Source organism: Myotis daubentonii, chromosome 7, assembly GCF_963259705.1.
Source record: "Myotis daubentonii chromosome 7, mMyoDau2.1, whole genome shotgun sequence".
Classification (NCBI taxonomy): domain Eukaryota; kingdom Metazoa; phylum Chordata; class Mammalia; order Chiroptera; family Vespertilionidae; genus Myotis; species Myotis daubentonii.
Window position 1 is genome coordinate 54,802,627 of NC_081846.1, and position 12,220 is coordinate 54,814,846.

A 12,220-nucleotide genomic window follows, 5' to 3' on the forward strand; every position below is an offset into this window, starting at 1 on the left:
CTCTAAGACAGACCAGATCACCACATCAACCCCCGAAAATATTTTCTCCATCTACCTAAGTTACCTACATTTCATCTACCGTTTGGGCAAGGCCAGTTCGTCTTCATTCATAATTCTAATCTGGCAAGTCACCAGGAAAAATTAAGAAATGGTAGCAGCAGAAACAAATGAAATTCAGGCACAGGCAGTGTCCTCACTAGGGGAACTTCTGTGTTTATGGCAACTTCTGTGATTTGGCATCAAATTTTGCTTTTGCATTTGTGCTCTTCGGTTTACTCAACCAACAAAAAAGCACTGAAAATGTTTGTGGCTATTCACACTAGAAACGTTTTTAACAGTTTATCAACAAAGACCCCCAGATGGCTATCCCATCATGCACGGTCTGCACAGTTCTAAGAAATTCCTGGAATTTGGTCTGTTATGTTATCACAAACCCCTCAGACATACCCTTGATCTCAAAGAGGCTTTTACAAAACTCATTAACCTTGTCCTCTTTTTTTCTGGTTATGGTCACATTTCTCAAGTGGAAAACCTGTACCTCAAATTCTACCATTTATCTATCCGTTAACAATATGGATTATATCTTTGGTACATTAACAGTCTTTTAAGAATCTCCACCAAGTGAGTTCCATGGATTCAGTTTTCTTGAATTTTCTGAACACCTTAGAGCTATTCCAACACGTGTTTTTCTCTTCTACTCTTTTAAACCTCTGGTTTTATGACACCATGTCTGTTATTCCAATTCATATAACTATTCCCTGGGCTTCTTTTTCCCCCTTTGACATGTTGTTTGTTTACTCTCTAACATGTCATAATCCCATTTAAAGTACATGCTTTCTATAGTCACAATTTTAAAATGTAATAACATGAAATAGGGATATAAAATGGTGTGTGTGTGTGTGTGTGTGTGAGAGAGAGAGAGAGAGAGAGAGAGAAGTTATAGTCCAGCTTGTTGAAAAAAATTACTATGGCAGAGCTTAGTAGTTGCCTACTCAATATACATCTTCCCTTTCTTCTTTTGTAATGCAACCCTGATTTTATAAAGGCAGAAATGCCCCCAGGTGAAGACTACATTATAAAGCTTTCCTCAAAACAAGGGGTGTTCAATTTTCTGCCACTGAGATATAATCAGAAGTGCTGGGTGAGACTTGCAGAAGGGATTCTGAAAGGGAAGTGATTTAGCTGGGAGGTATCCCTCTTTGCCCTTCCTTTTTTCCCCCCTGTTGCCAAGAACTCAGATGGGATTACTAAAGCTGCAGCAATCACCATGAAATCATGAAGCGATTTAAAGGATGGAAGCCAACATAAGGGAAGTGGAGCAAAGGACAGAAGGGTTCTGGGTCTGTGATGACTTCAAACTTTCATACCGGTCTTGAATTGCAAGAGACATACATTTCTATTTTGTTTAAGCTATTGTTACTTTGAGGTAACACAATCTTAGGTATAAATATCACTTGCTTAGTGCAAAAACTGAAAATAATTCAGGATTTACATAAAGTGTATCATTCCCCTTCCTTGCACCTAAGAAGTGACACTTACCATAATCTGTTGAGATCTATGTGAGATAGGTGTCTTTGAAAAAAAGAGGGAAGGTAACATAGTAGGGATTTTTATTATTGTTATACAGGTTAATTTTTCACATATAACAGCAGTTTGCAAGTATTTCTTTTAGTTGGTATTTGTAGTTTTTATTCTTCATAATTAACCCTTAAAAGAGAACCAAAAGAGAACATGCTGGTTTGAAGGAATATATCCTATATAATAAAAGGGTAATATGCAAATTGTCCCCTCTACCAGAGTTCAACCAGGGGGTGGAGCCAGCCAGCCAACCTCCTGTGCCCCCTCCGGCCGGCTGGACCTCACCCGTGCACGAATTTGTGCACCAGGCCTCTACTTATATCTATTTAAAATTGAAAGGTAAAATTGGAAGGCAACCTCCAAAAATGTTATATCACATTACTTTCCCCACTAATGGTGCATTTCCCCCCCCAATTTTTTTTTAATTTGAAAGGAAATTTTCTATGTACAATTTTAATTTTGATTACTTAATAAGGTTGAACTTTTTTTTCATGCTCACATGTCATTGTCTTCAGTTTCCTAGCTCTTTTGTCCAATTTATTATTGTTTTTAATAACTATTTTATAAGAATTCTTTAGATAATATGCAATTTTTGAATACCAGCATTTGCATGGTTAGCAGCTACATAATTCTAGATTATAATAATTACTAGAGGCCCAGTGCATGAAATTCGTGCACAGATAGGGTCCCTAGTGGCTGCCGGCTCCCGGCTGGGGTCTCCCTTCCCCCGGCTGCCTGCCACCACCGCCGGCTGGGGCCTCCAGCCAACCCCAACCCCTGGTTGAACTCACGGTCAAGGGGACAATTTGCATATTAGGCTTTTATTATATAGGATACATTTTTTTACTTAAAAAATTTTTTTTAAATATACTGATTTCAGAGAGGAAGGTAGAGGGAGAGAGAGATAGAAACATCAATGATGAGAGAGAATCATTGATCAGCTGCCTCCTGTACACCCCGAGCTGGGGATTGAGCCCACAACCCAGGCATATGCCCTTGTCCGGAATTGAACCCGCGACCCTTCAGTCCACAGGCCGACGCTCTATCCACTGAGACAAGCCAGCTAGGGCAATAATTATATATATATTTTTTTTTTTTTAAAAACTGATTGATTTGAGAAAGGACGGAAAAGAGAGAGAGAGAGAGAGAGAGAGAGAGAGAACACATCAATTTGGTGTTTCACTTATTTATGCATCCATTGGTTGATTCTTGTATGTGCCTTGACTGGAGATTGAGCCCACCTTGGTACAATGCTCTAACCAAGTGAGCTACCCAGCCAGTGAATTCTAACAGTACTTTAATTTAGTCTGTTAGATTTCTATGTTTGCTTGCAAACATACTCTATCATATTTAAATCATGATAATCTGACCTGATTTTCCCAATACTTATATCTATTTTGTTTTTCTAATCTTACTGCACTAGCACATTTTCATATTTAACACAGCTACTGTAGTAAACAAAATATAATTTTATAATTACATATTTTATATGTAAACACATAAAGATATATCTGAAGTTTATTTAAGGTTTTAAGTAGGCAAATTTCTACCTGAAAAGCAAACTGTCAGAACTCAGAATTTATAGGGCTACATGTTTGAAAAGTTGGTAAATTTTTATGTGCCTATGCTATCTTTTTTTTAAAAAAAAAATATATTTTATTGATTTTTTACGGAGAAGAAGGGAGAGGGAGGGAATAGAGAGTTAGAAACATCCATCAGCTGCCTCCTGCACACCCACCACCGGGGACGCGCCCACAACCAAGGCACATGCCCCTGACCGGAATCGAATCAGGGACCCTTCAGTCCGCAGGCCAACGCTCTATCCACTGAGCCAAACCGGTCAGGGCGCCTATGCTATCTTTAAAATGCTCTTTTATCATTCATTGATAACTATTCAATAAAATATCAACACCTTAAAAAATTGATGCACCTGGTATGAATTAGGAAATTTGGACTAAGAGTGGTGGGTGTTAAAGTTCAATAATTAGAATAAGGACACATTTGTCATACCTTAACTAATAAAGAATTACAAAAAAAAGACAACTGAAAAAAAAAATAAAGTTCAATAATTAGAGAAATCAATGACTAATAATCAAGCAGAATCTGAGTGTGGAATTCAGACTTAAAACTGGAAAGTTGGATCAAAGGAATTTAATTATTTTCTAACCTCTGTTTACTTTAGGAGTTAACTGGCACCTAATAATAATTACCTTAATTTAAAATACCAACCAATTAAAAAGAATACTAAGAAAAATTGGTAGCATGGGCTTTTCTTTTTATATTTTAAGTGTTACTAAAAACTCCACCACATTCTCTTTCAATCACAGAGGGAATTACATTTCCAAATTTGGATTGCTTCATATCACAGCTTACACATTGTTTTCATTTTAAAACTAAACCTTACAAGTTTTTGAGTACTACAGAGATTTTTAAAAACTGTAAAATAGCAAAAAAAACTTCTGCGGATGGGCAGCAGTAACCATAAATAGGTTACTTCCTGGCAGTGGTACCAATATGAATTTACTTAAACTTGTAATGTTACAGAGAAATGAAAACCATTCCTACAGTCTGCTGAATAATAACTTGTCATAACTTTTTAATTTATAATAGGTAAACTGTTTCAAATATGATAAATGATTCTTTCTCTTTACTCTTCACAGCATAAAAATATATACTAGAAAGATAAAAATATTTTCCTTGTAATCTAGAACCATAGGGGATTTCCAGCTTGAACACTACATATAAATCAGGGCATGCTCTTCAAAGCCAAACCTAAGTCAGCTGAAATTTAATTTGTATGGGCTCAGCAACTTTTTTCAAAGCTCAAATCTCTCAAAAGACATTGCTACACTTGGCAAATTTTATATACCGTCACCTGGTTAATATTTATTTTGATGTGTTTATTAATTTACTTTTTGGTGTGATAACCAATATCAAATTTAACTGTCTCCAAATCATAAGTGCTAGCCCCTACCATTAATTTGTAGTCCTACATTTCTGCCTATTTAAAATGCAACTCTTTATCTCCTTTCACAATCCTTCCACTTCTATCCAAATTGGAACTGTTAATAGTACCATCACACTTCTAGTCATCTAGGCGGGAAACCTTGAATTCAACTTCAATTCCTCCTCCTCCTTTCATTTCATTTACCCAATGGGTGCCATGTTTTATTTGTCGACTGATGCCTTCATTCCCACTGCCACTGCAATAATTCAGATACTCACTCCCTTTCGTCTGGGTAACAGCAAGCTCCTCCTAAATAGAATATCCATTTATAGCACTCCTTTTTCTAATCCATTTTCAAATTGTGCTTCTAAAGTCTGGTTCTTATGTTTCTAGAGCCAGGTTCTGGATATATTATGCCCATGATAAAAAGTAACTTTATTCTGCCCAGCTGGAGTTGCTCAGTGGTTGGGTGTTGACCTATGAACCAAGAGGTCATGGTTTGATTCCCAGTCAGGGCACATGTCCAGGTTTGTGGGCCGGATCCCTAATGTGGGGCATGCAGGAGGCAGCCGATCAATGATTCTCTCTTATCATTGATGTTTTTATCTCTCTCCCCCTCACCCTTCCTCTCTGAAATCAAATTTAAAATATGTATATAAACAGTATATATATATAGTATCCTGATACCCTGCTACTTGACTTCAATAACTTTAAAAACACTTTAGTCTGCATTATCACCCTCATGCATTATGTACTCTAGCCAAACCGGTTCTAAAACATGTCCTTTCCTTTTCTGTCTCTCCTAATCTTCACCTGTGATGTTCATTTTGCCTAAGATAACATTTCTCTGTATGTCTAAATCTTATTTATGCTTTAACATCTAGTTCAAATGTGGTTCTCATCTAAGACAGCCTCCTGGGTTGTCCATAGCTAAAAGCACGAGCCTCTGAACTTCTGCAGTGCTTTACATGGACTTCTCTATGGCAGTGCTCTCTAACTTCCAGCTTGAGAGTCTACAAATCTCCTAGAAATCTTGTTAAAATGTGGATTGTGATTCAGTAGCTCTGAGAGTCTGCCTTTCTAAGAACAGCCCAGGTGATACTGATGCAACTGGTCTGTGGACAACTTGAATACTAAGGTGTTACGAATACACCAATTTTGACCTGGTATTCTGGTTATCAGCTTTTCTTGCTGCCCCTGTTTTCCTATAAATGAAGGAAATTGTTTTCCATTGCAACTTATATAGGAGATATGCAATAAATATTTATAAACATAACATTGTAAATATGTGGGTGTGTATATATTTTACAAATTCTAGATTTTCAACCCATTAATGGGTTGTAAGCTATATGTATTTGTGTGTAATTGAAATAAAATGAAATTGAGTCAAATGAAAAAGAAAATAGAATGTATCACATAATAAGGGTAAATACTGTTTCATAAAACTTTTTTGCAATTATATAAATGCAATTCTCTCTCACACACACACACACACACACACACTTGCATTGTACTAGATCAAAATGTAAAACCTATTCTTTATGTGGCTTTGGTAAAAAACCTGAAAATACATGTTCTAGATTGAATCACATCCCTCAAAAGATATGCTGAAATCCTAACCCTAGATAGAGGTTAAAGTTATGCTGCCCCAAGCCAAAGACTGGGACTGACAGAAGCTGAAAAAGAAAGCAGGATCCTGCCCTAGAGAATTCAGAGGGAGGATGGCCCAGCCAAGACCTTGATTTTGGACTTCTAGCCTCCAGAACTGTGAGGGAATAAATTTGTCTTAAGACACCAGTAGATAGTAGTTTATTAGGACAGCACTAGGAAACTAATACAATGCAGAAGATACATTTTAGTCATAGCTCAAGTACTTTCTTAATTTCAAAATTATAACAGAACATAAAACAAAAACATTATCATGGCCACATATACTAACACACAATATAAAAACGTTCATAAAATAAATTTTATATGGCAAGTATTAAAATATAACATCTCATTGTTGCCCTTTCCTTCCAGCAAAAAATCCTCTGAAAATTAAGAGACTTCAAATGTAAAATTATTTTAACAAGTCTACAGATGCAATGGCAAACTCTAGCCCATGGGCCAAATCTAGCCAGCTGCCTGGTTTGGTATGTAAAGTTTTACTAGAACACAGCCTCACTTCTTCCTTTACGAACTCTTACGCTACAAGAGCAAAGTAGTAGTAGTTGTGACAGATCCGATGGCTGCAAAGCTTAAAATATTTACTATCTGATCTACAAATGAAGCCACTCTATTTTAACTAATTATATTTATATAATGCTTGGCATCTAAACATACATATTCCAAAGACTATAAGAAATAATGTTGGCAGTAACTTTTACCTTATTGTAATTCTTGGCTAATTCCAACATCTCTTTTACCACTGATTCATTGTGTTTACAGTGTTCACTGTAGTCTTGAAGTGTCAAACCTTCCATCCAACTCTTCTTATGCAAATTTAGTAACATCTAAAAAACATAAAGAAAAAGTAATAATATTCTTATATGGAGACTATGTCCTTCATTTATCTTGAGAACAATTTCACAAAAATGTTTGGAATTAATGAATTTAATTTTATTAACTTAAATAAACTCTAATAAGAATTCTACTAAATTTATATAACCCAAGGAATACTCCAGCCCCATGGCCTTTGTATTTGCTGTTTTTCTGCCTGAAGACTATTTTCCTTATCTTCCTCAATTTCTTAGAGATAGGTGCCTTCACTAACAACTCAATATAAAAAAGCCCACTCACCCTATCTTAAACAACTTTCTTGCTTTAACCTGCTTTATTACTTTTATAACACCATCAACATCTGAAATTTTTTCTTTCATTTTTTTCTATATTTATTTTAGTTGAATTTATTGGGGTTACATTGGTCAATTATATAGGTTTCAAGTACAATTTTATAATACACTAATGGCCTGGTGCATGAATTCATGCACATTGTAAGGAAATTAATTAGAATATTTTAATATCACTATTCACCCTTTCTCTATAAATAGAAGTGTCAACCAAATACACAATCGACAATGACAGATCGAAACACACTCGTGCGATTGGCACCAGTGAGAGAGAGCTTTATATGTATCACACATGCACGATTCAACTTAGCCTTTTATACTAGTAGATACAGAACAAACTTGCTTAATTATAACTGCTTTCTGATTTAGCTAAACTTTCTCCAGCCCAGTGAAGCACCCCAACTTCTCTTTCAGGTAATTGTCAGCAACACAGCAGTAAATATCAACACGAAGCAGATTATTATTGTAGATCACACAGGGAAAACAAAGGGTAAAATATTTAACTGTAGCAGTGTTTGACTATATTCTGCACAGTGAGAAAATGTGAAGTCATTTTCAAGGTCCACCTTTTCTTACTTCTTTGCAGTTGGGTCAAGTTTTTAAGCTTTTTAATCTCCATTTTCTGGCTAATGAAAATAGGATTCCACCAAGTCTTCTATCTACCTACTCCGGGACTTCTGTGAGGATCAAATGAGATGAGGCACGGGAAAATGCTTCACAGACATTTAGTTAAAGTGTGAAATGTTTGCACCTGGCTATAAAGCAAGTCATGTTCCTGGGCTGAAGAAACTGCAAGGAGGCTAGTCGTTGCTAGGGAGAGGAAGCTGAGCATTGCTACATGACGTCATTACCCAGTGCCCACAGCCACCATTTCTGGGCTGGGCTGGGCTTGGGCCATATTTTGCACCATGGGGTCTCAGCAGCGTTGGCTGTGATTTGATGGGCTGTCGCTCTGGGGTGGTGGCGGGGCCTGTGACCCACTGAAGAAACTGCAAGGAGGCTAGTCGTTGCTAGGGAGAGGAAGCTGGGCGTTGCTACATGACGTCATTACCCAGTGCCCACAGCCACCATTTCTGGGCTGGGCTGGGCTTGGGCCATATTTTGCACCATGGGGTCTCAGCAGCGTTGGCTGTAATTTGATGGGCTGTCGCTCTGGGGTGGTGGCGGGGCCTGTGACCCACTGGGGGAAGCCGAGTGTTGCGAAGCCGAGTGTTGCTTTGTCCCAGGTCCCTGGTGCCGTTTCTCTGTAAACAGCTAGTGCATGTCACGGCAGCTCCTGCATTGAGCATCTGCCCTCTGGTGGTCAATGTGCATCATAGTGACCAGTTGGACACTCAGCATATTAGCCTTTTATATATATATATACACACACACACACACACTAGAGGCCCGGTGCACGAAATCCGTGCACTGGGGATGGGTGGGGGGTCCCTTAGCCCAGCATGTGCCCTCTCGCAGTCCGAGACCCCTCCCTCCTTACTGCCCACCTGCTTGCTGCTTCCTACCCGTTGGCTTGCTGCTCCTTGGCGCTGCCGCGAAGGCCTTGGGTCTGCTGGGTGCCGGGCCTACGGGTTTGTGTCTCTGATACCCCCAGCAGCCCCAGCACCTTGATGGCGGGGCTTGGGGCTGCGGGTCTTTGATCAGGGCCCCAGCAGCCCCAGCACTAAGGTGGTGGGCCTTGGGGCTGCTGGGTACAGGCCCCCCCGCTGCGTGTTTGTGTCTTCTATCAGGCCCCCAGCAGCCCCAGCACCGCCTAAATAACTTAAGGGAAACTTTATTTAGTCTTCTTTTAAAAGCAATCTAGTTTAAAAATGAGTTGCAGTTAAGAGAGAACAAAGAACATGGTACCTAAGAGTGAGATAGACAGACAGAGGAGAGGCTGGGCACTGGTCAGGGGCTTACATGCCAACTGTTCTCCACCTGGGAAATGATGTAAAATCGGTTTCTTTAGTTTTCTGCTCAATGGTCTTCTCCAGAGAGTGGAGTGGCATCTGCTCGCTTCTCCCTGGGGCCTGGCTTGGTGGTCGCCTTGGGGTCTGGCTGCGCTCCAGTGGGATCCGCAAGGGCCTGCCTGCTCCGCGTGGCCCTGTCCACACGTTGCTTCCTCTGAGTCTTCCTTGGGCACAGCCCCAGTCCATCACCTCCTCCTGTGTCTCCCACGTCCAGGGCCGATAAAGAGGCCCACACGGAGTTCAGGTCTGCAAGGAGCTGGTCCTCTGCTTAAAGAACCTTTGGGATCTCCTCTTGCAATTGTTCCCTTCCATGACCTTCCTTCCCTACCTCCGGAATCTTCCCGGAGCACCACATGCCTGCCCTCCAGTAGAAGGTTGTCTTTGTGTGACTTTCAGGGCAGCCTTCAGGGCCTGGTGGCCACACTGCGGCCCTTCCACGTTGGGCACCGGGCCTAAGGCCTGGCCGGGAAGGCGGGCGGCTCCCCAGCAAGTCCTGCTGCACCAGGCACACGTGCACCGCTCCCCACCACACCCTCCAGGCATGGCGGCTCCACACTGTGCTCAGGGCCTGGGAGTTAAGCAGCAGGGTGGTCCTGATGAGCCGGTGGCTGTGGCCGCCAAGCAGAGTTCCCACAGGCTGTGGCTGGGGGTGCCCCCTGGGTGGCGGCCCCTGCCAGCAGCTGCAGGAGGCTGGCCTCAGATTTGGACTTGAGCAGGTGGGGCAGGCGGGGCAGCAGCTGGACAGGGGGGCGGCAGCGGAGGCGGGGCAAGGGCGGGGGTGAAGGGGCCTGTGGTCAATCTAGGGGCCGGGGCGCTGGCTCCACCACAGGGGCTGGGGTCCCGAAGTCTTGCAAAGAGGTGGGGGAGAGGGTGCCGTTGGTGGAGTCCATGGAGCAGGAGCTGCCCTCCCTGGGGCCCAGGGCCAGCAGCTCGCTGGTCAGTGTGACAGATGAGGCGGTGGTACTGAGGGACATCTCGTCCGACTGGGAGCTGAAGGGGCCACCCTTGAACTCGGGAGAGGAGAGCGTCTCCCCGGGCTCCAGCACCACCATGGCCAGGGTCTCCGTGGAGCTGTCCGAGGCGCAGTGCTGGGTGTCCAGGCTGTTGCTGCTTTTGCGCAGGATGGTGGGGAAGCTGGCGGCGGAAGTACTACTCTCCCCACCCTCCTCTTCCTCCTGGCTCTGTAGATGCTGCTTGCTGGCTGCCTGCGTGCTCCTGCACATGCAGCTGCTGCAACTGGTTCTGGGCATTGTAAATGGAGTCCACCCAGCCCTGGCACAGAGCCTGCCCGCTGGCCTGGAACGTGTAGGCCCCCACGGCGCTGTGGAACTTGTTCAGGTAGATGAGGAGGAAGGAGCCAGGGTCCCGCAGCTCCCGGCACACGATCTTGTCCACCAGCAGTGGTGGCCTGATGACCCTGGTCCCCTCAGCCTTCTTCACTGCCTTGGTCACTAAGAGCAGGTCCGTGAAGAGGAAGCAGTACACATCCATCTTGCTGTCCTTTCCCTCCTTCATCCTCAGGCTGCCCTCCAACATCAGCTGATGCGTCTCCTCCGGGGAGGCACCAGGGATGGGCACAGTCAGGTCCAGGTGCAGAAATTCCTTCAGGAGCTTGTCCACCTCGTCGTTGCTACCCTCCACCACCTCGTAGGCGTCCATGCAGCTCACCACGGCGGCCAGCTGCTGCCGCTCCTGTCGCTGCCGCATGCATGCGTTCACGTGGTGGATGAAGCGCTCCACGGAGCTGATCATGGTGATGATGGCCTCCTTGGCACGTGGCTCGTCCCTCTTCCTTGGCACCAACTAGAGCAGCAGTGGGTACTTGGTGAGCCGCTGGTGGGGCTTGGCGAGCATGTCGCTCAGCTTCAGCCACTGGCACTGCTGGTGCTTCTCGGCCCACGTCACCTAGGCCGGGAAGAGGTTGTTGTCGTGCAGCAGGCTGCGCATGTACTCCATGCCGCCCTCCTCCTCAGTGCAGCACCGGATGTAGGGCTTGAAGAGGGAGCTGAACATCTTGAAGCTTCTGAGGAGGTTCCGGGCTGCAGCAGCCCCCGCGTGCGCAGCGCCTTCTCCACCATCGGGGCCATCACGCGGCCCCAGCGGTGCAGACTCGCGATCTTGGGGATGTTGCTGAACAGGAGTGGGTCTTGGAGGTGTCAGGACTTCTCCCCAGGGCGACCCTTTACCCGGGAGTCCCCGCCGTTCCATTCACCCCCTCGGCCAGCGGGGAGGGCCCTCGGTGGGTCCGCTGCTCTGGGAGCTGGGGAGGAGGAGGCTGGCGGAGGGCGAGGCCCTAAAGCAGGAGGAAGCCTTGGAAGGCAGGCAAGGAGCCCAGGACTCAAGGCGCCCCCGCCGCCACCCCGTGTCCCACTGGGGCGTGCACCCAGGAGTGCCATGGCTGCAGCAGGGCCACCGGCTGGGCTTGGAAGTGAGTCCTCCACGAACAGTCCCAGCAGCCTGCCTGGTGTGGGTGGAGATTTCGGGTCACCTTGAGGGAGGCTCCGGCCTTTCTGTGCTCCTCTCCTGGTGGAGCGGTGGACTCCAGCACTGAGGTCAGAGGAGCTGCCTTCCAGCCTCCAGCTGCTTCTTGAAGTCAGAAGTTTCACCATTGGCCTCTGCCTAGGACAGGACCTCTGCACCCCCAGGGTGCATAAACACACAGGGCTTCCATCAGGCTCCGCTGATCCCGGCACCCTGAGGCCACTTGGCTCCGCTGATCCCGGGGCTGGGATGCCTCTTGGCTCCGCTGATCTGGGGCCCTGAGGCCTCTCAGCTCTGCTGATCCCCGGGCAGTGAGGTCTCTCTGCTCTGCGGCTTCAGGGCTGTTTGGCTTCGCTCCACCACTTGGAGCCTGAGTATGCAAATTAACCGCCATCTTTTAGCTTCTATAATTGAAACATTGTATCTTTTGG

At 44.5% G+C, this 12,220-nt stretch overlaps 1 protein-coding gene and 1 pseudogene across 2 annotated transcripts in view; both read right to left on the reverse strand.

The window, feature by feature from the left end:
- PSMD14 (proteasome 26S subunit, non-ATPase 14) overlaps positions 1-12,220 on the reverse strand; it is an 87,537-nt gene that overhangs the window by 4,604 nt on the left and 70,713 nt on the right. For both annotated transcript variants that reach the window (XM_059704283.1, XM_059704282.1), the window contains one exon: positions 6,895-7,020. In XM_059704283.1, the coding sequence (XP_059560266.1) occupies positions 6,895-7,020 (126 nt within the window). The remainder of the gene's footprint in view (positions 1-6,894; positions 7,021-12,220) is intronic.
- On the reverse strand, positions 7,037-11,917 carry LOC132238769 (pleckstrin homology domain-containing family G member 5-like; annotated as a pseudogene).